The 23324-nt window shown below is 38.5% G+C and overlaps 1 protein-coding gene across 1 annotated transcript in view; it reads left to right on the top strand.

The window, feature by feature from the left end:
• The window catches only part of THSD7B (thrombospondin type 1 domain containing 7B), a 538929-nt gene that overhangs the window by 260717 nt on the left and 254888 nt on the right, over window positions 1–23324 (top strand). Inside the window, exons 5-6 of the mRNA XM_054207661.1 lie at window positions 7804–7897; window positions 10095–10268. Coding sequence (XP_054063636.1) covers window positions 10130–10268 — 139 coding nt within the window. The 5' untranslated portion in view covers window positions 7804–7897; window positions 10095–10129. The remainder of the gene's footprint in view (window positions 1–7803; window positions 7898–10094; window positions 10269–23324) is intronic.

Genomic DNA, 23324 nt, shown 5'->3' with positions numbered 1-23324 from the left:
GGAGACAGACCAACTGGGCTGACTTCTCATTATCTCTTCCTGTGGCGTATCCTTATTGAATTACTGCCAGGTAGAGGCAGCAGATGCTCATCAAGCCACTGCAGGACTCCTCTGTTAATTGAACTGTAATGGGGATGACAGCAGGGAAGGTCAGGATGATGGGACCAGTGATGTAACGTGAACTCTGGCAAGAACAACCTGCACGGGCAATTGACCTTGCTTAAATAATATTATACTGATGGCTTTTATCGGTTGATATCATTAGGATTATTTTTTCGTATCAATACTGCAATAGTGTCAGGGACCCCTGTGTGAATCATATCATATTGTGTTCAGGGCAAATATATTTCTCACCCTAAAGAGATTAGACTTTCCAATGTGATAAAATGCAGTGACTGACTATAACCAGCTACAGGGGAAAAGAAATGGGAATGAAAAAGGTAACAGAGACAAAATTTTTAAATAGATATATAGCTTTACTCAACTGGTTGCTCCAACCGCTTTAAAGCGTAGTATTCTTTCTAACTGCCCTTATGGCAGTTTGGTATTTTTGTTGTCCTCATGCATAGTTAATCTTGGGGTGAAGGCAAGTCCACTTTTAAATAAATGTGCAGATATTATTAATGGCTTTTGATATGAAAAACATTCCTACACTTGGTTCAGCGGCTCTCACAAAGTGCCTGGGAATGCCCGAGTTTCAGGCACGCATCCTAATGCCAGGTTCAGAGCTGGAGTGCGTGCCTGGTGTTTCTTCCCCTCTGGAGGGAGGGATGAGACAGGATGATGTGAGCTCTTGTCTGTGACGTGGGTCTTCTGGGGAGGCGTGTTTTTCCTGGGTACTGCGGCTGCAAGGCAGGGATGAGCCTGTAAAGCCTTCCCCTGGAGACCCTCGCACGGTGACATGGGGAAGTTTGGTACAAGGAGAAGCTTGTGCATTTCTGGAAATAAATTCCACCTAAAACCCAAATGCTACTTTGCAGTACAAGCCGTGTGTTGTTACGCTGATACTCTTGGTGTGTTGGAGTAAGTCTGTATGGCAATTAGCAGAAGCCGGATTGAGAGCGCAGCGTGTGCACGTTGGCATCTGTGCGTGTGTTGAGAAGCAGGTTTTAGAAGTTCTTTATCCCAGTGTCACTCTTTTTTCCCTGTGTGTGTTCAGCTTTCACTGTGCCTTTTTTTTTTTTTTTTTTTTTTTAGGTAAGATCATTTTTTCTTAACCCTTTTATTACACTGTCTGCCTGGGACAATTGGCGTCAATGACTGGGGCATCCATTGCGAGGCAGATGGAAGAAAAATAAATGACTCAATAGGAAGGCATGACAAAATATATTTGACTAACTTATTTTGACAATTCTAGCTGTAATTTTTTAAAGTACATATTCTTACACGGGACCTGACTTACGCAGGGTTTTATCCTGTAGGAACGGTGAAGCCTTGGTTGTAGGAGGCTTTATCACAAGACTTGACTGGTGATGTTTGATAGGAAATGAAGAAGTACAGTGTCAGTGTTTGATTAACTGTGCTCCTCTGTAGAGCCTGTGCGTTTTTGGAATGGTATCGTGTTTGCATTGCATTGTGCTCCTTACTTTCTCGTTTTCCTTTGTACTTCGGTGCACTGAAATAAGCAGCTGATGACAGAGGATGCATTGGAATAAATGTTTATTTCAGCACTTTGGAAATGAGTTTTTTGAAATGGAATTTGTCTTGTGGATGTGCGGGTGTCTCTTCATATTAGCTCATTTGGGTATAGACTTGATCTAGGTGGTACAAATGGCAAAATAGTAACGACCGCATACAAATAGAGGTACAAATATTGTGGAAAATAAATTATTCTTAGAGCGAGTGTTCCAGCAGAAAGAAAACTTTATACATTCAAGAAGTATTGAAGTTGGCCTCTGCATATTTGCGTGTACAAGAGCGGGGTTATTTTAGCCATAGTCACCAATATTTAGAGGTTCAAAACTGAACCCCAGAAATGAATAGCAAATTAAACCAGTAACATTTTCCTGCCTCTCTGTAATTAATTGGTTTGGTCAGATGCTTGGGTGTGTACATGCACTCGGTTGCTCTGGTTGTTCCATGGAAGTGTAGAATAAACCAATTTAAATTGGAGATAAGCTTCAGATACGCCAGTCCTGTGACAAGGAAGCAGATGGTCCTTCCCCTGCTACGCAGAGCCTAAGTCTGTGCTAAGCTCATATGCTTGGTGGTATTTGATCGTATTATTTTGACCTTGTGTTTAAGATTGATAAACTCTGCGTGGTGGCCACATTCCAGTGAGGAGAAAAAAAAAACCCCTGACCTACAGCCCGTGATGCTGTATTAATGTCAAATAATATAAAGTAATATCAGAATGCAGAAGAAAATCACTGCAGTAAAGCAATTTAATTTCTGTGAACTGAAAGCACTTTAATGGGAATGGTAGGAAAATCTGCTGTTGTTCCTGCAGCAGAGGTTATGAGGTGATTTTTTTTTTTTTTTGAAACTCTGCTGCCTTGTAATTGGTGACTTTGAAGCTTTCTGTTGTTTTCAGTGTGAATGGTCACGCTGCTAAAGTAGGGAGTCTGCTCTCTACAGAGTCTGATTTCCAGGTTTGCCTCTTAAAGGAAAATAATTTCAAATACTAGTTTTCAAATGGTATTATACTGCTGAATGTGCATTATATGCCATGTTTTGTCAGTAAAGTGAGAGTAATCCTCTTTGAACAACAACTTGCAATAACATTTACTGAAATGGTGTTGGAAGCAGTGCCAGCTCCCTTTCTCTTTGTCTGCTTAATTGCAATTTAACAGTAATCCAAGATCTATGCAGCTGTGACAATAGTTCTTAGATGTAGCTGAGTTTGAAAGGACGTTTAGTTCATCCAGTGCCAATGATAAATGCTACAGCAGAATGGTGTATTGATAACGGACTCAAACTTTTCTCAAACCATTGAAAAATAAACAACAAAACCCCTCAAAGCTATGACGTTTTGCTGTTACGGAAAGGATGTGCTGTAGCGTGAAAACATCACTGAGCTTATTCTGGGCTGTGTTCTGCTGTGCTGGCTGACAAGCCTGCCACGAGAAGGCATCCAGGTGTAGGTGCATGTAGGTTATATACATAAGCTACATAAAAAAACCCAAACCCAAGCAAGTTCAGGGTGTGACTCTAAGTTCGTAAGAGGGCTGTCAGATACAAAGACATTCTGACTCAGGAGATGTGAAAGCCACAACTTGTTGGGGGCTGGGAAGGTATAGCGAGAAGTATTATTTATGCACACTCTTTTCTTACACTGCATCCTGGCCATTTGGCATCGTTCTCCTGTCGGAGGCAGGATCTGGGACTTTGGTTTGAGTTGCTACAGCCTTTCTTGTATTTAATTAAATATATGAAAGTGCACAGGCAGCGTGAAAAGGTTACTTAAAAGTTATCAGACACTTTCTGTGTTCTGCTGCTCAGAAAAAAAATCAATGCCTGAGTTCACAAGAGAAACCTATTGACAGTCTTGAGCATTTTGATCTTAATTGCTCTGTGCTTGTTTCTGCTGCAAGAAGTATGATAATAGCTTGAAGAACATCTGTGAAGGTAAATTAGCCTACTTTGAGTGCTAAGATACAGCAATGAGGGCACCAAAAGGTCCATGGCCAGTAAATACCATTGAGAAGTCCAACTCTTGGATAACACCTGGGCACTTGCATACTGGGTCACAATGAATGATTTTTGTAGAAGGAAATATTGGGGTGCTCCTTGGTTGTTGAGCATCGTTCATCTTCCTCTTGATGGGCATGGGGGCTGTAGGTGTCTTGTGTGATTGTGAAGCTGAGGAGTACCAGGATGATGGCTTTCACAAACTCTTGAATCCTTGACTTTGAAATCTCCCTGCTCTTCTGGCAGAGTGTAAGCCATACATGTTTGTGTACAAATGAAACAAGTTTTGCTTCAACTGCATTTAACTGATCTTTCTGAACTGCTTCCTCAGAAAAGTCTGAAATCGCATATACTTTTTATTATTGAAAGTCAAGTGTGTTCCCATAGAGTCCATTGGAGGTACTTAGAGTGAAGGAGATGTAACAGCAGCATCGTTTCACAGAACAGTTCTGCTCTATCACTGTTTTAATTAAAGTCATTCTACTGATGGAAAGTCTATTCTCTGGTGTTTTCTTTAATGTAGTCATAATGCATCGGTTTGAGCTCCCTTGCTGGAACATCTTCCATTATAATCCACTTAGTTAAGTTTATGATTAAACTTCCAAATTCAAACCTGCTTTTATTACGTTTTTAGGATGTATGAAAACTGAAGCAGGAAAACTTAGGATTCATGGGTTTTACCCCAAACAAATCGATATAAGTTAAGAAGTAATTAATCGGCAGTACAGTAATCTCATATTCTTGCTTTTAGTCCTCAGGATCTTCCATAGCTTTGGGACAAGAAGTGAATATGATTGAATAGAGGATAAAAGATTACATAATTAATAGATTCTTACAATTTGACTATAGAGATCACCAAAATACCTGAACTTTCAAATATAACTGGTGAAGACAGTGACTACCTAGTAAGCTTTCCCGCAGCTGTTGAGGAAGGTTGTTAAGGTTTATACATGAAAAGGGACCAGAGTGAATTTGTGTTCAGCTTTGTGGGTCTGGAGCTCGTGCAGCCCAAAGCACGTTTCTCCCAGCCCAGAGCAGGCTGGTTTAGACCGTCTGTTTGCTGGAGTTATCTTCCGTCTGCAGATGCGTTAACACCAGATGTTCTTTCAGGCATTATTTACGCTTACAGTTATTGTAGCAAATTACCAAAGAATTGTGGTGCTTAATGTTTTGATTCCTGATGGGTGACCACTTAGGACAAAAATATTGTCAACCTGGTGTATAAATTGAGCTCATTCACGCTGTATGGTTTTTATCCAAGATTTTTTTAAAGTGTTCTTGGAAGAAGAGTAAATATTCTTAACTGAGGCCTGCAGATGAAGTATAGATAATCAAGCTACCATTCTCATATATGCAATGTCACTCCACTGTAATCAAGGGGAGCACTTGCAGAATCAAGTACTAGTGTCGGAGGGTGACCTTAAGTGACTTTTTGCACAGGAGGTTTCTGACACAGAAAAGCAGGGTGCCCCTGCTTTAACCAGAATACTGTCTTGCTCCAAGTGTGTAAGTGGAAGAATATACAGTGTTTGTTTTCCATATGAAACAAAGGCAATTTAGTGTAACTAGCTTCATTAAATAAAAAATTGGGCAATATGCATGTACACCCATGCCATGGGCACGTATGCACTTACATCTGAAGGTCTGTTCCTAGTTTGATATATGTGACTGTGCAGACAATTTCATTTTGTTAAACTCAATACCTGTAGTGCTAGCGTTAGTGTTTTTTGGGGAAGATCTCCCCCAGGGATGGTCTGCAGCGCGTGTGTGTGGTGGTCAGACTTTGCAGTTACAGGCCGGGCATTCTGCTGCTTTAGGGCTGAATAGAATTAGCTTTTTGGATAACAGCTTTCTGAGAAGGCAAGGCAGATTTTACTGGTATCCGAGGATAAAGAGTATAAACATCCAGATTATTTTGGAATATCACAAGCAATGGGTTTGTGCTGTGTGTAGTAGGCAAACAGTTGCATAATTACTGCTTACGTTTGTGTTAAGAAAATTTATTCATGATTAATGATGCTTATCTTTGTGCTAGACACCTGCCAAACGCTTTATAGCCACACACATGATCTGCAATTGCTTTTTTTTTTTGTTGCTATTTAAAGTGTTTGGGATTATTCTAATTGCATCATGTATTTTAAATGAAGAGTGCTACGCAGGTGTCCTTGTCAGCATTCTCTTCTCGTACAAAAAAAAGTAGGTCAGATTTGCCCATGACGGGGAAGGTCGCAACTCCCGGTGAACTCAGGGGGAATTTAATTGATGTATGACAAGGCTGAAATCATGTCTCAGGTTTAGATCAATTTAAGTTGATCTTTTTCAAAGTTCAGTAATAAATACTGTATAAATCCACAGTGGAGCAGAGCCAGATTGAACTTTCCTAAACCACAGAAGTGGTGCAGAACGACTAAAGAAACCTCTTCCTGTGGAAACTTGCAGAAAGAGCAACTGGTCCCTTCTCTACCAGTGCAATACGTGTAGAGTGGGGAGTCAAAACTGGACCATCAGTCTTTTGTCTTTCAGTGTTGCATGCTTTTGTGGACTCTAATGTGTCTTGGAGTAGCCCAGTGACTGTCACTTGGAAACATCTGCCTCTGTGTGCACGTCTGTAGCTTGCGGTTGTCTGAGCAGTGGCTGGAAAATGGGAAAAGTTTCCCAGAGGCTTTTTCTCCCCTCCCTAGCTAAGCAAAGATCAGACTGCGATTTGGCTGCTGGATGTTTCATTGACGTTGAAAATTAAATTAAATTTTGAACACTTCAGAAATAAGATATTTATTTGTCAGCTGTATACGTGTGTATTTATTTATACCATTTTGACACTGTACTTGAATGCCTTGTTTTCAGCAGAAATGTAGGTTTCTAAATGGAAGTCTCTTATTTAAAACTGGCTTTATTCAGTCCTGTCATTAAGAGAATTAGCAGTGGATTAGATAATGTAAATGCATTGTTATGATCATTAGGCAGTCTTGAAAAAGCCACAGAGAAGTTTTCTGTATATTCCCAGCCATCATAACTAATGTATGATATCCTTGTTTTTCGGAACAAGATTCCATACAAACGAAACAAAACTGAAAGGATGCTTGTATCTAATCCTTCAAATACAGGAAAGCAACACCTCATTACTTAATTTAATGAGAATCTGTGACTGCAGACTATTAATTGGCTAGGTCTATATTATAAAGGATACTGAATAAATCCAGAGAATCAGTTTTGGAAAAGCAAGATATTTTTTGGACGGAAACACGTATCTTAAATATATTTAAGCAATTGCATAAATTTAATCATTGACTAGTCTTGGTGAAGTCAATTTTTAAAATGTAAATTTCATTTTTTTTCGTCCCCCCTCCATTTTTCCTTTCTATTTGCCAGTTTACAGCTAGCCATCCTGACACATTTGGGAGCTGAGATATACTGTAACTAAATTTGATGTGAAGTGTTGGTGGCCTTCATAATGTAATTTATTCATGTTTCTGTAGATAGCATATGTTGCTTGTGCAATAATTTTTTATCGTATCAGGACAGAACAGCTACTGTTCCAAATTGTGTTATACAAACCTAGATATACAGACAAATTTTTATTGTGCTTTGCTGTTGGTGTAAATCAGTGGACTCTGAGCTCTGCTGGGGTGGGGGGGATTAGAATCAGTCTCATGGTGTCTAATTTATTTCTGTTTTTTCTGACTTAATGTAATCTCTGTTCTTGCTCCGTGGGGAGCAGCAGCCAGTTATCTTTGTAGTCCTGCCCAAAGAATGAACATATGCGAAACCCCTTGTTTCGGGCAGGAGGCTTCTACTCCCAGGGATTTATTGCTGTTTACTGACCCTTTGAATGCTGAGATGAAGGCGGTGTGTTGAGAAAGCAGCTGATGAGCGCTACTGCTGCTTCATTAAAATTCTCGGCATCTTTATCAGCTGTTATCTGAGGTTTCCTTGGATTTGCCCATTTTGTGCCCCCACCTGTTTAAGATGTGTTGTTTTTACAGCATTCTTCTGGACCTGGAGAGCTGCCCTGCAATTCAGATGAGTGTTGTCTGCGCGGGGCTGGGCATGCTGGCTCCCCTCCAGTACTTAAATCTGAGCGTCTCAATAATTCCTTTCCTTGTTTTGCATTTTTGGGTGTGAACAGTGTTGTAGCCGATGTCACTAATTCCTTCCTTTTATTTCCCTTGACAGAAAGTCGGTGACTCCGTTTTCTGACTGTCATAGATGGTAACTGCAATGCTGAAGATACTGGCTGAGTCGTTCCTCCTCAGCTCTTCTGCGTGAGGTGAGCAGCCACCTAGATGGGCAAAAAAAATTAATTGCAGGATGTCTGAGGGGGCCTTTCCACTCCCCCTCCTCCCTTCCCCCCTCCAAGGACTTCCCTGCTGCCTTTGCACTGGGGAGGAATGAGGTCTCCATCTCGTTTCTGAAGGATGCTCAAGATTTCTGAGCTTCACTTGTGCTTCATTTAAGGCCACCTGTGGTCTGTCTTACATTGTCCGGGTGTTGGAACTCAGCGGGTTGCATTCTGCATTAAATGTGAATTCTGAATTAAATTAACCCAGAAGACGTGAGCAAAGCAATAAATCTGGTCCCTTGCCCACGTTCCTATATTTGGTCAGCTTGATGGTTTTCCAGGTCTTACCTGAAATGCTGTTCACCTGAAACGCAAGAATGAACTAAACCAGATAACAGATATTACATTGTATCTTTCACCATAGTTAGTCAATATCTGATTAAAAATAATTGCATGAATTTATCATGATAAAAACTGTTTCCAAGTAATTTAAATACAGCTTGAAATTAAAAGTTTTACTGTATATTCAATATGTACTATTTTCAGATTTATCTTCAGTTTCTTATCAAGAACAATGCTGTGTATTATGTGTTATGACAATGTTGCTTTTCATAAGGTTAGGAATATAATGGAATTTTCTGGACTAAACTTCTAATAACTGATAATTTTAATGAAAATCACCAAGATTATGCCAATAAAGACAAATCTTGAAGGCAGGTGTTATCTCTGCTTATGCTAATACGGATGTCACGTTTTTTACCTATAAAAGTAGGATTAATCACTAATAAGTAGAAATATGTTGAGAATTTAAACATGGTATAAATTCAAAAGCTGTTACATAAGGAAAAAATGACTATGTAAATTTACGTCAGAAACTAGCTCTTGTTTGATGTGGTACATTTTGTCATGAATGTTTTTTGAGACTTCAAAGTTGTTCCCACTTGAATCTGGATGAATCCAAAATATCTTGAAACTCATGTCAAATTTGCCTAAATAAGCGGCAGGTTGGTCACCTCTTGGGTTGAGAGAAAGAGAGATTTGAATTACCAGGCTGAATCAGAAGTTCTGAGATTTTGTTTTGTTGTATGCCTTTCTTAATCTCTCTCGTTTTGGAGTTTTTCCATGGTACGTAAACGCCGTGGACAATCACTGAAGCAGGCATTTAGAAGTTGGTCTCCTGCATTGTAGGGAAGACCCAGAGAGACATTCTTCCTTGCTTCCAACACCACCTGGTGAATATTTTAATGAGTTGTACAGTATAAAACTGCTTCAGCAACAGGACTTGATCCATTCTTCTCTCAGTTGCAGCCTGGCTCTGGTATTCATCTGAACTGTTGGAGAGCTTAATTAAAATCCCTTAGTCAGAGACACCTTTCGGGAGTACCTTGTTGCTGATCAAGAAAAAAAAAAAAAAAAGAAAAAAAAAAACACCCAGGAAAACAGAAGAAAAAGCAAAAAACAAACAAACAAACAAAACCACAAAAAAACCCCCCAAAAAACCCCCCCAAAAAAAGAGCTCAGAGATCAGGGAGTTGAATGCGAGTCCCAAATTCCAGAGAAATGCTTGAGTAATGTCTAATTTTCCCTTTCAGGCTGGTTCATCATGTACTGATAAGCAACCCCTGCTTTTCCTGCTGCATTTCCCATGTTGCTTGTGTATATCCCATGTTGACACATGGTATGGAGCTAAAATAATTCCAGATCTGGTATTTCAGTTGTCAGGGATCTTAAATATAGGACAAGGGGTCTGTATTCGGAGCTGAATTTTGCACCTGGAATCCATTCTCGGCTTTGGTTTAGTCTGCATATAGCACGATAATATTCGTGCTGTAGATAAATTAAATAGAGAAAAGAAGGGACACATCACAGACTATTATCAGAGCCCTTGCCGTTTATTTGCACCGGCAGATTTCTTCTTAAGAACCTGCTAAAAGCATTTGCGATGGCTGGCTTCGGAGGATGGGACTGCAGGTCCTTCGGGAGCTGGCCCTCTCCTCTCTCCCCCCCTACTTTTTTCCCATCTCCTGCTCTCCACATGAAGCCTCCATAACAGACTTGTCCTCCCTGAGCCTGGCACACCGGGGCTACGAAACGCACAGTGGCCACCAGGTTAGCCTTAGGCTGCTCCTGTTGCTTTGGTGTTCTAAGTTTTTTAGCAAGCTTTTTCTTTTTTTGTTAATTCTAGGACCAAAGAAGACAAGAGACAGAATTATCTGAATTATGCTTCTACAACAGAACTGGGTTTCTCCTCATTGGGCATGGCAAAGCCTGGGGAAGTCCTTCCTTCTGTTTGTTTTCTTAATGTTACAAACAGCTGATCTGGAAGCCAGAAGAGGTCATCAGTTTGTCTGGAAAACAGGTAGGAAAAAGATATTGTGCTTATCTACTAGATAATTCCTGCATTCAAGAATGAAGTGATTGCCCTTTCTCCATTCTGTTTTGGCTCAATAATAAATTTAAAAAGCCTGATAATGTCTTCTGTTCTAAATTCTTTTGTAACTGAAAAATAGGGGGGTTTATTCTCTATTTTAAATTAGTAACCTTCATGTCTGTTGCGGTTACGCACCAGAGTGACCCTGGACTATAATTCTGGACTCCTCAATGCTTTTAATCCAAGAGTAAAATTTTTACTGGATCCTGATACCATCATCCTAAAGTTGCTTCATTTGAAATATTTAATCATTTTTCTTTCCATGTTTGAATGCAAAGGGCACACCAGCATCTTTCAGGATGAACTGAGCCAGAAGTCCGTGCTCTTGCTTGATCTATTCATAATTAACATTTCATTGGTACACTTAGTGAATTATTCCTGTCCATCAGTCAGGTTGGACACATGCAATGTTTGACTGTTCAAAATTGGGCATGTGCAACGTTTGGAAAATTTGTGAAGACATTGATAACACTGCGATTCTTAGTGAGAGGGAGGTAGTAACTAAGAAATGGTATGATACAGATGCATAAAACAAAGCATGACGCATTGTTGCGTTGTCCTAGAAAACAAGCATCCAACAAAGAATGTTCAATGAAGTGGAAAGATTGGCAAATTTGGGAAATGTTTACTCAAAGTACTTAATCCAAAATATGCAAGTGAACCAGGGGTTTCATTGCCCAGCATTCCTTTGAGGTTTGTCCTTTTATGACTGAACAACAGAGCGATTAAATTTGATGGAAAAATAATTTTCCCCCTTTTTTCAGAGAGGTTCTTTGCTCTTTTGGTTATTAGTTTTTTAAATTGTAGTTCTGTAGAAGGTAAGAGACTGAATTAGCTGAATGAGGAAACAATGAAGCTTCTCACCCTGGTGACTGGGATGGGAGGCTGAGTGCTGGTGAAGTGCTGGTACAATCTAATGCTGTTTTTCTAAAGAATTTTTTTTTTTACAACGTCTTGCATGAAAAACGAAGAGGAAATAAACAACATAAACTGTCTTTCTCCAATTCACTGTTATTTACGTGATTTTTGAATAAGCTTTGAAAGGTAGAGTTGTTTTCTTAAGACAAATTAGACCCTTCAATGCTGTCTGTCTTCTCTTCAGTTCTGAAGTGTATTTTAACATCGTCAGTCTTTAGAGGTGTGCACTGGAAGTCATAAAAATTAAATTTGACTTGATGATTCCAGCTGACAATAGAGAGATATCGATGCTTCAAAGGCATCTGAGGCAGATGTATTTAGAACTAAGTGACGGTGGTGCACAGCTTTGCGTGGACGTGGGCTGCCGTGCTCTGAAAGGCCCGTGATGAGCTCCTCGTAATGGTTTGCCTTCCAGATGCAGAAGAAAATTGTCAGCTCTAGTGGCTCCCACAGTAAATTAGAAATATCTGGGCTCTCACGAGTCGTTTTAAAAACCTTAAATCCTGACAGTATTTTGATGCATTTTCTCTGCTTATGTAGTGACTGGAGGTGGAAAACAACTTTGAGTGAAATGTTTCCCAAATGAAAATAACTTGTGAGCTTGAGCCAAATTCATTGTCCTGTTTGGCAAAACCAAAGATTTCTTTTTTCTTTTTTTTTTTCTCCAGTTAAATATTTTTATGTTTGTAAACAAAATTTTTTCATTGGAGTATTTTGCTGAAAATTAGATAAGTTATATCTAAACCCCAGATGTTTAGTTCCAGGTTGAAATGAATAGTATATACACCCAAACCACTTTGTTTAGCTAAGAAACAAAGTATTATTTGTGAAGCCTCTACTTTCTCTGCAGTGGTAGTGAAGCAGCAGCGTTTCTAAATCATGAATCTTGGTCTTTTGCAATCATCCTAAGAAGCAACACAACGGGCTGAGATTTCTCTCAATAGACTGAATGGATACTTATTTTGGAAAAAGTCTTGGTTAGAAGGAGCTAGGTGTATTTTGCAGTGTCAGGGCATATATAATAAACTAACGGCTTTCAGTGGTTCTGCTGCTTGTGTTGCAGATTTAATTTCTGAGGCATTTGGAGGCATGTGTATCAAAGTAAAATTGCAGTGACCTTGACATTAGTTACCAAAGAGTGTAAATGGCAATCGGTCATCAGGGTGGCTTGGCTTGCTTTTGTATGCATCTTTTTACTTTGCTTGAAATGATTTTTCAGGTACGGTTAATCACACAGGTGTAGCCTTCAAAAGATTACAGGGAAATATTTTGGAAAGAGAGGGATGGTAACTTGAATGGCGCAGGTGGATCTGGAGAGGCAGAAGGGTTAATGTAACCTGTTGCGGCAGGATATTAATAATAAAATAACTTCGGGATGTAGACCATGGAGATCTTGGCCTAATGAGATCTGTGGTTTGTATGATAAAAAAAAAAAAAAAATCATCCTATAGTTTGAGGACTTCTGTGCCCAATACAAAAAAATAATAAAAATTAAATAAAAGCACAGCAGAATGAACCGAAAAGTGTAGTTTTAATGTCAGAACTGAACAGATCCATTCTGATAGAAAGAAAACCTGCAGCTGTTGTCTTTTTTTTTTTTTTTTTTTAATGAAACAATCTAATGAGAATGAGCAATCCCTGATGGGAAAGGAGATGATCGCTTTTGTTTTTAAATCTCGAATTGCCTGTTTCAGGCATGGCAAGTTACTTACCTGCTCTAGACAAACTCAACTTCTTATTGAAATGTCACGCTTTATAATTAAATAAGATTATGCCACTGAAAGCTCTGACTTTAGAAAAATGAATTTATAAGTACTAAAGTAAATTTTCGTAGCGCACAGAAGTCCGGAGATGCATCCTTAATAGGGATAGAAAAAAACCCCCACCATTGAATCAGCACTGAAGTTTATAAATAAGGCTTTTTTTCAGCTAAAGCCTTGGCTTTATCTAATGAAGACTCATACATTTTCATGCTGGGCTTGGTGCTCTTGGTACAGGTGAAAGCAATTGTGTTGAAATCACTGCATCTACAAAAACCCCAGGCTCTACACTTCTAAAATCTATGAACTTGGCAGTGTGAGGTAGTTTATTTGTACTCTTCCCTCAGCTATTCAAAGGGTTAGCACTTGTATTTTGCTTATTTGTGGCCTATCTTAAAACCATTTATTTTTAGCCTTTGGTTTCTAGAGATATATTAATGCCTGAATATCCGTACGCTATATCTTTTGGTTTCAAGACATTTCTTGTCAGATACTTGTTTTGTGACCACCAACCTAAATATGAAAGCAATAATTATACCAATTAAATTACTCAGCAACCTCAAATAGCTGAATAATTTTCTGACACTTGCTAAACAACAAAGCAGTTTTAGTGATACAATCTTGAGAAAATTTAATTGGTTCTAAATCCTTGTAAATTAACTGTGTTTAATGCAATAGCCAATTAGCAATTTGCATATTTCGCCATGTTGATTTTCTTCAACTCTTGAATGGTCCTAAAAATGCCTGGAATTTCTGTAATGCAAATATGTTTAACAATGGCGATTCAAGCTTCTAAAACTGTAAATAGAATATTGACACGCACGTGAATCCACATCACGATTCTGGTTGGTTTATTTTTTGGTGAAACTCTAAAATTCAGTTCTAAAGTCTAAATTACATCTAAAATATATGCAACATGAAATATTTTGGGCACTTTACAGGGAAGGGGCTAATAATTACAATTATGAAGTGCTGAAAATATGATCGTTCCTGGAGACGCCTGCAGTTGCTGCACGGGGAGGTTGCGGTCTCACCATCACTGCTGGTGTCTTCAGCTCCTCCATAAACCACACCTCAGTAACTGTGCACATGCTGTTTCCTCAAAAATACTAACACAAATTAAGGGATAAGAAACATACCCCATAAAAGATGGCTCTCGGAGCTAAATCAGTGATGTAGCTTTTTCTTAACAAGGGGAATATTTTATTTTATTTTGTTATGAAAATATTCTGATTTTTAAGAAAATTGCTCTCTAATTTTGGTAAAATGCTATTTAACATGGAAATAATATTCTGTGTACTACGGAAGGCTGGAGAAGGACTTTTAGAAACCCAGGTGTGGTGTCCCAGTGCGTAATTCTGTCCCATCTGTAATTCTCTCCAAAAAATGAATGAGGATGGGGATTTAGCCCAGCAGGGACACGCTCTCTGTTACGGATGGAAGAGCACTGAAAGTGAGATATCAGACTGGGAAATGGATTTGTAATACATCTGATCAGAGTAGAGAGAGAAACCATTAATGTTCTGGTATTTGTGGGCTTCTGGGAGCTAGGTGTGGTGATCCAGAAGTTCTCTTGTCCCAGGTGAACACAAAAAAATTTAGTTCAGAGTTATTACCCATATTTGAAAGTCATTCTTAAAATAGAGTTACCAAATGGGTTTTGATCATTAGTCTTTCTTCAGAAACAATCCATAATGGAAAGGGTATGAAATGAACTTTTCAGAGAACAACTTCTAACGTGGAGGAACCTTTGAACTACTCGTGAATGTGGGTGAGCCAGTTATGGCTATGATGAAAAAGATCTTTTGTTCGCTGTTCTCAGATAATACTGCCATAAAATGCCCTTTCTCAAGATCTTAATTTCAAGAAGGCCAGGTGCTGGTTTGGAAGTGCCTTTGACCGTATGTCTTAAAAGACAAACTCTTACCTACGTGCACCAAATGTTAAAAGGAGTCCAGATCTTCAAAGGACAGTAGAGCTCAAACCTACCGCAAAGACATTCAAAGACAGGTCTGCAACAAGTGGTATTTTTCAAAAAGCTCTACAAGGTGAAGAATGATAATCTATTCCAGATTAATTTATTTTATTTTATTTGATAGGAGAAGAGTTCATGAATGAAGTGCATGTGTCTTTTTAGTGATCTTTGTGTGGTATCTGGAAGTTTTATGATATTTCTCGGACTGACACATCCAAACTTCTTATTTTATGGGAAATGTTCTAATTGTAGGTTATTCTTATGCTACCTTGGTGGAGGGGAATTTGAAATATTTAAACTCTAACTGGAAAATTAGCCTTGATTTTGAATGATTCTAAGGTTCTTCACTACACTGATTGTATAGGACTGCTGTGGTTCTCTTGGGTGAGAAATTGCAATCTTATATTGACAGCAGCAACAATTAATAAATAATTTTTTAAAAACCTATTAAGTTCCATTTTAAAACTAGTCAGATTGTTGCCAAACTTGATGATTGAAAAGTTGCTCTAGAATGATAAGCCTTCTTATTTTCACCTTTAACTTTATTCATGATCAGTTCATACCTTTGCCAGACTATCCTTTAATTTAAGTAACTCTTTTGGTAGTTGCTCCTAATATATTTGTGAATTAAGGACACCAAGCTATTCTGGACCCCTGTTAGCAAACATATCCTCTTTGAATTTGTTTGTCAAACCAAATATGTTATAAACATTGCTCCTCAGAATTATATTAAGTCTCAGGTGAGATTTTGCCTACTGATATTTTACAGTTTTACTTAAAAATTCCTGGCTTAAAATATCTCAGAACCACATAGGTGGTGCTCTTTTTGAATATTTTGTAATAAACAGTTTAATTTGAAGTAGTTTAGTTGTTCTTAAGCTGTTGGTATAGTTTCATTAAGTAGCCGTTAAAAAATTATTTCAAATACAAAAAAAAGTCCTTTAAAATTAGTTCCAAATTGCTCTGAAATCATTCTCTACAAAGAATATTTTATGGGGCAATATAAGTTATACTTTTATTTCTGCCAAACTTTTTAAAAAAAACAATAATTCTTGAAACTTCGTAAAGCAAGTTGATTTGCAAAATTTCATTAGCAGCAAAACTTAATGTGCTGGCTGATATCAGTCACTGATGTTTGAAAAAATTTTAGGGTGGCCTCAAAGCTGATCCCGTATTTCCTTAGTGCAGGAGTGCAGTTGTTTCACATTGCTAAGTATTTGGTTTTCTCTCCTCATTCCTTACCCTTTCCTATGAACATTTTCACCTTTCTCTTCCACACCTGTAAATATTATTACGTGTGGTTCTGCTACTTCCCCTCACCCTTATCATTCCAGTTCTGATATGGTGTCCTCATCTGATCTCGTTTCCTCAGCAGATGAATCCAACTTGTCTTGGAGTTGTGGAAATGCCTTACATTGTAACCCTTTGCAGTAGTGGTACAAAGACTATTTAGGTGGGTGAGGCATTTCAAAGTTGGTGGAGACCTTGTGTCCTCAGGAAGTACATGCTGTTGAGTTTGTCAGAGGAGCGGACAAATGTGAGAAGAGCTCCATCTCTCTCCTGAAGAACCTTTCCTGTGCTGGAAGCTCATCTTCCAGCCTGGCCTGTCCTCCAGGTGCTTGAGGTCTGCTGCTGTGTTGGATAAATGTGCCAGAGCAGCCCATTGCATACCCACCTGGGTCCTGTCCACCATAGCTTCTCGATTTATCCTTAATCCACAGGGCTCAAAGCTCAGCATATGGGACGTGGCTGAAGAACCTGCCCTCGTGGGCCAGAGCATGCCATCCAGTGTCAGAGACATCAGAATTGTTCCTTGAGGAGTTACGGTTTGGAAAGCATGCTCAGCGATGCAGAAATGCTTAAACTGATGCCCTTTTTCCTTGTCTTTCGGACCTGGTATGTTCTTGTTAGCTCTAGCTTCCGGTAGGGTCTCAAAGACACCAGTGAAATATTCTTGGTGGCACAGCTTGGAGAACGAGTCGCTGGCTTCTGTATTTTTTTCCTAGAAAAAATGCACTACAGCAAGCAGTATGGGAAGCATAAAGTATCAGTCAAATCAAAAAGGCAAGCAAAAGAGAAATGACACTGAAATATATGTTAAAATTAACACTTTATATGCTTGGGGGTAATACACAGAGTACTAGTTCCTCAGCGGAGATGGGTACGGTGCAGCAGCGGGGCTGTAGGCTGATGGCGGTGCTTGCTGAGTTCAGATGTAAGCTTTTACAGCATGTGCCTGGTAAATTTGTTATTGTTGGGCTTGCAAAACTATTTCAATAGTTCTTTTACACAAAGACTACACCCTTTAACAAATATCTTTGTTTAATGGACATCAACTGTTCCGTAGGTGGTGGTTTAAACTAGATTACACAGGAGATCCTCACTAATCTTTTAATGTCCCTCTTCCCTTCCTGAGAATAATAGTTTTTGAGAATAAGGTGCTTTTTTCTGGTTTTTGTTGGTATTGGGAAAAGTATAAGTTAGGCGTCTTATCCTTTTCTTTCCTCGATAGTTACTATGGGAACAGAGCTGCGGGTCACAGGGGAAAATCTGCAAAAGTGGTTTCTTTTAAATTGTTCATTTAAAAAAAAAAAAAAAGATAGCTTATTATTGGAATTGTGGTACTTTTCATTCAACTTTGTTGGATTGTATTGTTGTACATATTTCACTCACAAAAGAAGCACAGTGAGTGGCAAGAAAAACAGATGGGGATGTTTTTGTGCTTTTTCCTTGGGGTTAATATTTTTTTAATTGAATGCAGCTGTTGGAAAGATTTCTGCTGTTACATATAGGCGGAGCATTAAAAATGGATGATCACATTTTCAGCCTGTTTCAGCAGAGTACTAAATTTAATTGTTCTGCTGCCCTTGTTCAGAACCCTGCAGGTTTTTTTTAATAATTATATCTTAAGTTAGTTAGGATAAGAATTTCACTAAGCCATCTAATTGAAGGATTTCAGTATATCGGGGTAATCATTTCCTCATTCAGCTCTTGTGTACAGCAGAATTATTGTGGGTGGAAATATCCCAAATTGTATTAGAAATACCTAAGACACATGTTGTTATTCTCAATATGCAGATAATAGAACTGACTCTTTCTAGGGACGTGAGGTTTTGGTAGTCGGACCACTGATACCGGTTTTTCCCTAGATATTTTTTTTTACCCTGGTACGTATGGGAATAGTCCTGCTGTAATCCACTTAATCTTTTTCCATTTTTTCTTTAAAAATTTTTTTTGAATGGTAAAAGCCAGGAACACAAAATAGTGGAGTTGGAAGGGATGGGGGATATTTCATGGTAATCCAGATGATTGACATAGTGTTATGGTTTATTTTAATCACCCTCAGCTGGTTGATATATTAAGTGGGCATTTCATTATATCTAGTAGTTTTGAAGATACGAGCTTCAGTTTGCATAGAGAATTCCTGCTGAGATCAATAGGAGCGTGGTGTGTGACTCCAGAGGCAGTATCTGGTCCTGGTGTCTACCGCTTGGTAGACTTCTGCAGTTCCTTCTTCTAGAGACCTTTTAAAGTTCATGGTTAAATGTACCTCCATGTCAGACTTGCGTATAACAGCGATTTAGGATTATAGAGCTAAATTTGGAAAAGCGTGTTAAAACCTCATTATAGTGGTTCTAAATATATTGGTTCTATGTGCTGGGGGATGAGTTGTAGACAGTTGCTGAAGTATATCCAGCTTTTGTATGGCATGTCCTGCAAAGCTAGCCATGAAAAATCACTTCTCAAATGAGAACTTAATAAAAACTTTCCTGCTCTGAACGCTAAGCCCTACTCCCCGTGCGATTAGTGGTTTCATTTCTTTCTCAGCAGTTGGGTAATGATTATGGCTCCAGATGCTGCCGGAGTGATAAAGAGAGTGATTAATTTCACTTGAAAGGGCATATGTTCAAAGAGGAGCCAGCCCCAACGCCCGGAACACGCAGCCCACGTCGCTGCCGCGCTGCAGCTTGCATGACTCGGTACCCACCTGTTCTCGGGGAAAGTACCAGTAAACCTACAGTGTTTCTCTTAAACCAATATATTTGCTGCTTGGTTTTGCCCACTCAGTGATGTATGGGTTTTTTCTGCTCCCCGTATTCCACAGGATCTGGTTTTAAAACCGCTTTGCGTCTCTTCATAAAGTAGCGATGTCAAACTTCCAACTTTGCGAAGGGGCTGATGCCACCAGCGCAGCCCAAGTAACCGCAGGCAAGCTCAGAGTTACGTTTATACCCTGTACAGAATGAAGTGGTAACGAAAGGATTCATATTCTCTGGTGTAGTCAACAGCAACTTTAAGTGTTCCTACGCTTTATTTGCAATAATGGCTCACACCTTATGACTTGCTGAAAAATCCTGACATTTAAACTATTACATTTTCAATATAGTTAAAAAATTAAATGTAAGATAGGTACTTTCCTAAGTCTTTATTAGGACTTTATTGACCTATTGAATAGGTCAACAGAAGTATGAAATGTGGCTGGTGGTGCCAGCCGCGGGATTAAATACAGGGCGAGGGGATATCTGGTGTTTATTGTGTTATCACCTGAACTTCTTCCCTGATGGGTGTCCTCTGGGCTTTATTCTATCACCCCTGAGATCCAAAGACCTTCAAATATCAGTAGTTTAAAAATATCCACCTATGTGTGAGGCATGTTTTACTTCTCTACAGTATGACATTTATAACCATAAATTTCACAAGTTTGAAGCTGCTGAAGACAAAAATAAATCCAGTACTTGTGACATCTTTAAGATCTTTTGACCCATTACTTAAATTGATTTATATCACCCAGTTGCTTTTAAGCAAAATAAGCACTTTTTTTTTCTAGCTGTTGGAAGTCTTCACAGTATAGATTTTGGATATAGAAAAATTAATTCTATACATTTATTAAATGCTGATGTGTATTAGCTGCATGGTTTTGAAGCAGCTGCCTGGATGGAGTGCAGAATTGGGGTTTTTACAGACAAGGATTTAAAGGAGGCTGTAATGATGAAACACCAGGAACTTTTCAGAAGTTCTTTTATTAAATACGGTGCACGTAGGGTAGTGCTCGTGTAAGGTTTTTTATTGTCATTCCCCTAATATTCTTGCTTGTGTTAATAAAGTAATGCTGAGTTTAAGCGGAAGTAAAAATGGATTTTAACAAAATGTTTGCAGCTCTGTGTGTTAAATGTGTTTAAATGACTACAGTAAGTTATCTAAGCTTTCGTTATCTTCAGTTAAACTAATTCGGTACATCCGTTTTCCAACTGGCATTAAATATTCCGTAACCCAAGTATATTATCTTAATTTAGATCATTGTTAATGTGAAAATTCTTGATTCTGCAGATGTGCATTACCAAATTTAGCATTGTTCACTGTCAGCGGTGAGCTTGTAATGTGGGGAGTTGTCTGTGCTTAACAGGTAGCTGACATGGACTCGTTTCAAAGCTGTAGAAATCTGATAATGAGGGTTTATCCAAACCTTAACTATTATTGACCACACTTTCCTCTTAAGGAAATATCCGTCCTCTAGCTTCTGCATTCCTGTGCAAAGTGCTAAGAAAACCTTACTTTTAGAATTGGTTCCAAACATGAAAAAGTGTGCGTGTGGGGAGCCAAGTATGTCCTTGTACTGAAAGTTATACTGTGGTGTGTCTGAGTGCTTAAACGTGTTGCTTACATGTTAGTGTGTGTGTATGTTTATGTGCTATTTTTTGCGTGTATTTATATGTCAACCGTGTATAATTGTCTTGCCATCTAACCAAGGACACTGGTGTAGTGGCAGAAATAGAAAACGTAGCTGCAACGTTTTGAAAAGACTGGAGAAGGATCGAATGAGAGACTGGGAAGTCAGAGTAAATGATGACAGTAATGTTATTGTGCCCTAAGGGTCTTGCAAAGTACAGTACTTAAAACCCAATTTTTGCTTTGTAGATAAGTGAGCGTGTCTCAGTTAAGTCAATATACGTGTGCAATAAATGATAAAGCTTGGTATTACACACCTTCTTTGATATTTTTCATACTTACTGCTTTAAAGGTAACATTATATTTATGTTCGGAACACTCTAAAGTACTTTATGCGTTTTGTTACGAGCTTTCAAACGTGTTGCTTGGTTTAGTAATGGAAGCTCAGGCAGCCCAAAATTTTCACTCTCACATTAGGTATTTATTGATGGCTAATTGTCTCCTGACCTTTGCTAGGACTCCGACAAAGCAGGGAGTGACACCAGGGGATAACAAATCAAATAAATTGAAAAACAAGTGAGAAATTTTAACTCTGTGCAGTTACATGTAAATATTGAAGGCTGCTTTTTTTGAAGGAAAACAAGGTGAAAACCAAAAAAAATCCCTGCTTTGCTTATAGATATTTTAAAATTTTAATGTACTCTGGATATATATATAAATAAAAGGTTTACTTATTCATCTTCTTCACTGTGATTTACTTGTCCTTGATTGATTTTTTTTTTTTTTTTTTTTTTAAGCAGATGAGCCAGCTTTCAAAGTCTTCAAAATGATTTAATTATTACAGCACACAGGGCCCCAAATCAGATTTAAGGTATTTTGATACAGTTTGTGGAATAAACCGGTGAACAGATGCAGAGAATGGAAAGTTGCTGGTACTCAAATCTATTAGGTGATTCTGCAGGCAGAAGATTCCCCATAGACCTTAACTGAAAGGTCAGGAGCTAACCTTAGTGTATGCCATTTAATACAATATCATTGGGATAAATACATTATAACTATATGTCTGTGTGTCTTAGTGTATCAGGAGCCAAAGAAATGGTAAACTCACAATGTTCTGAATACATTACCAAATAAAGCTATGCAGCATTCAATAAAGCAATTACATAAAAAGCATTACAGTCAACTTCAATTCCAATATTAGCAGTAATAATCAATCATTTCCAATCCAAGGGATGGTCTAATCACTTTTTGTTGCTGCTTTGAAAGGTTACATTACTCAGTTATCTTGCAGCTGAGCAACCTTTTCATGTTTGCTTCATGTAGGATTTTATAAATGTTCTTCCTTTTAATCTCAGTATTTTGGTATTGGCTATTTTGTAAGAGTTTAAAAATTTTCCTAACCTTTTCTCATACCAATATAACTTTTTACAGTTCTTAAACATTTTTGGAGTAGAAGACCTAATTGTCACGAGCAACAGATGAAATTTTTCAACCTGTAAAAATCTCCTTTTTGCTTCTCGTGCTGGTGTTACCACTTTTCTTTGTGGTGGAATAAGCCTCCTACATAAGTAATCTCATTCAGCTTCATCCAGTGCTTGTTCCTGTACAGTTCAAGGACTTTTCTTCCTTTGGCACACTTCAGATCGTGAAGTCTGACCTTCTCACAGAGTCTCTTCTTCAGCCTAGTCCCCGTGACCGACGGGTTTCTCTCCTCTCTGCTCTCAGCTGCGTGGGCTGCAGGCTCTGTTATAGATCACTGCTGGTGGATATTAATTGATACTAGCTAGGTAACCTATTTAATTCCTTCCTTAATCAGGTAATTTGGGAAATGTTTAAGGACAATTATCACCATTAGGATAGGAGGACTAAGTTGGTACTTTAACAAAAAGACAGACGCATGAGAAAATGGGAAAAAGATAGTTTCCATCAAATTTTCTTCCTGCTTCACCTCTCAAGGACAACGGGTATGCTGTGTGGTTGACCGACAAAGTGACAGACTTGATTCAATTTTTTTCTAAAAGTATAAGTTTTAGAGGGCCTGATTTTTTTTTCTTTTTTTTTTTTCCCTTTTTCTTTTCTTCTTCCCCCAAGAGCCTAGATACTTTGTGAAAGATCCTTGTTTTCAGGTCTTCTAGAACCAATTCTAGCCAATCCTTTTTACTTGTGGACAGTGCCATTTAGACAAAATTAATCACAATACAAAATAGTGACTTTTAAGCAAAAGTTATCTCCTTTCCTTAGATATGAACCTGGCTAACAGTTAGTTGAATTACTGTATCCTGGATGATGCCCGTTGGCCCAGAAATCAGCTTCCTCCACTGACTGGTAAAATTAGTGTATTTTGCATGAATGAGAACCAAAAGGTCCATAGCATTTTAGTTTGGTCGTTTCCCCCCCCGCCATGTAAATAGCAATTAAAGCAGCTGGGGAATTTTAGCTTACGAATAAATTATCAGAGATTTGTTTCTTTTTTAGTCTTTGATGGTATTGGCAAAGCCGTCTGTTAATGTATTGCTGAAGGATGGGGTTTTTTTTCCTGTTTTTTTTTAAACCATAAATATTTTTTTTATGTCTGGCTTGAATATACATTTTAATGCTCATAACCGTCCTGGTAGCCTGTGGACGCATACACATGTTCTGCTCCGCTTGCCTTTGGGTAGCTAT

The sequence above is a fragment of the Rissa tridactyla genome, chromosome 7 (assembly GCF_028500815.1).
Source record: "Rissa tridactyla isolate bRisTri1 chromosome 7, bRisTri1.patW.cur.20221130, whole genome shotgun sequence".
Lineage (NCBI taxonomy): Eukaryota > Metazoa > Chordata > Aves > Charadriiformes > Laridae > Rissa > Rissa tridactyla.
This window is presented reverse-complemented; position numbering and strand designations above follow the sequence as displayed.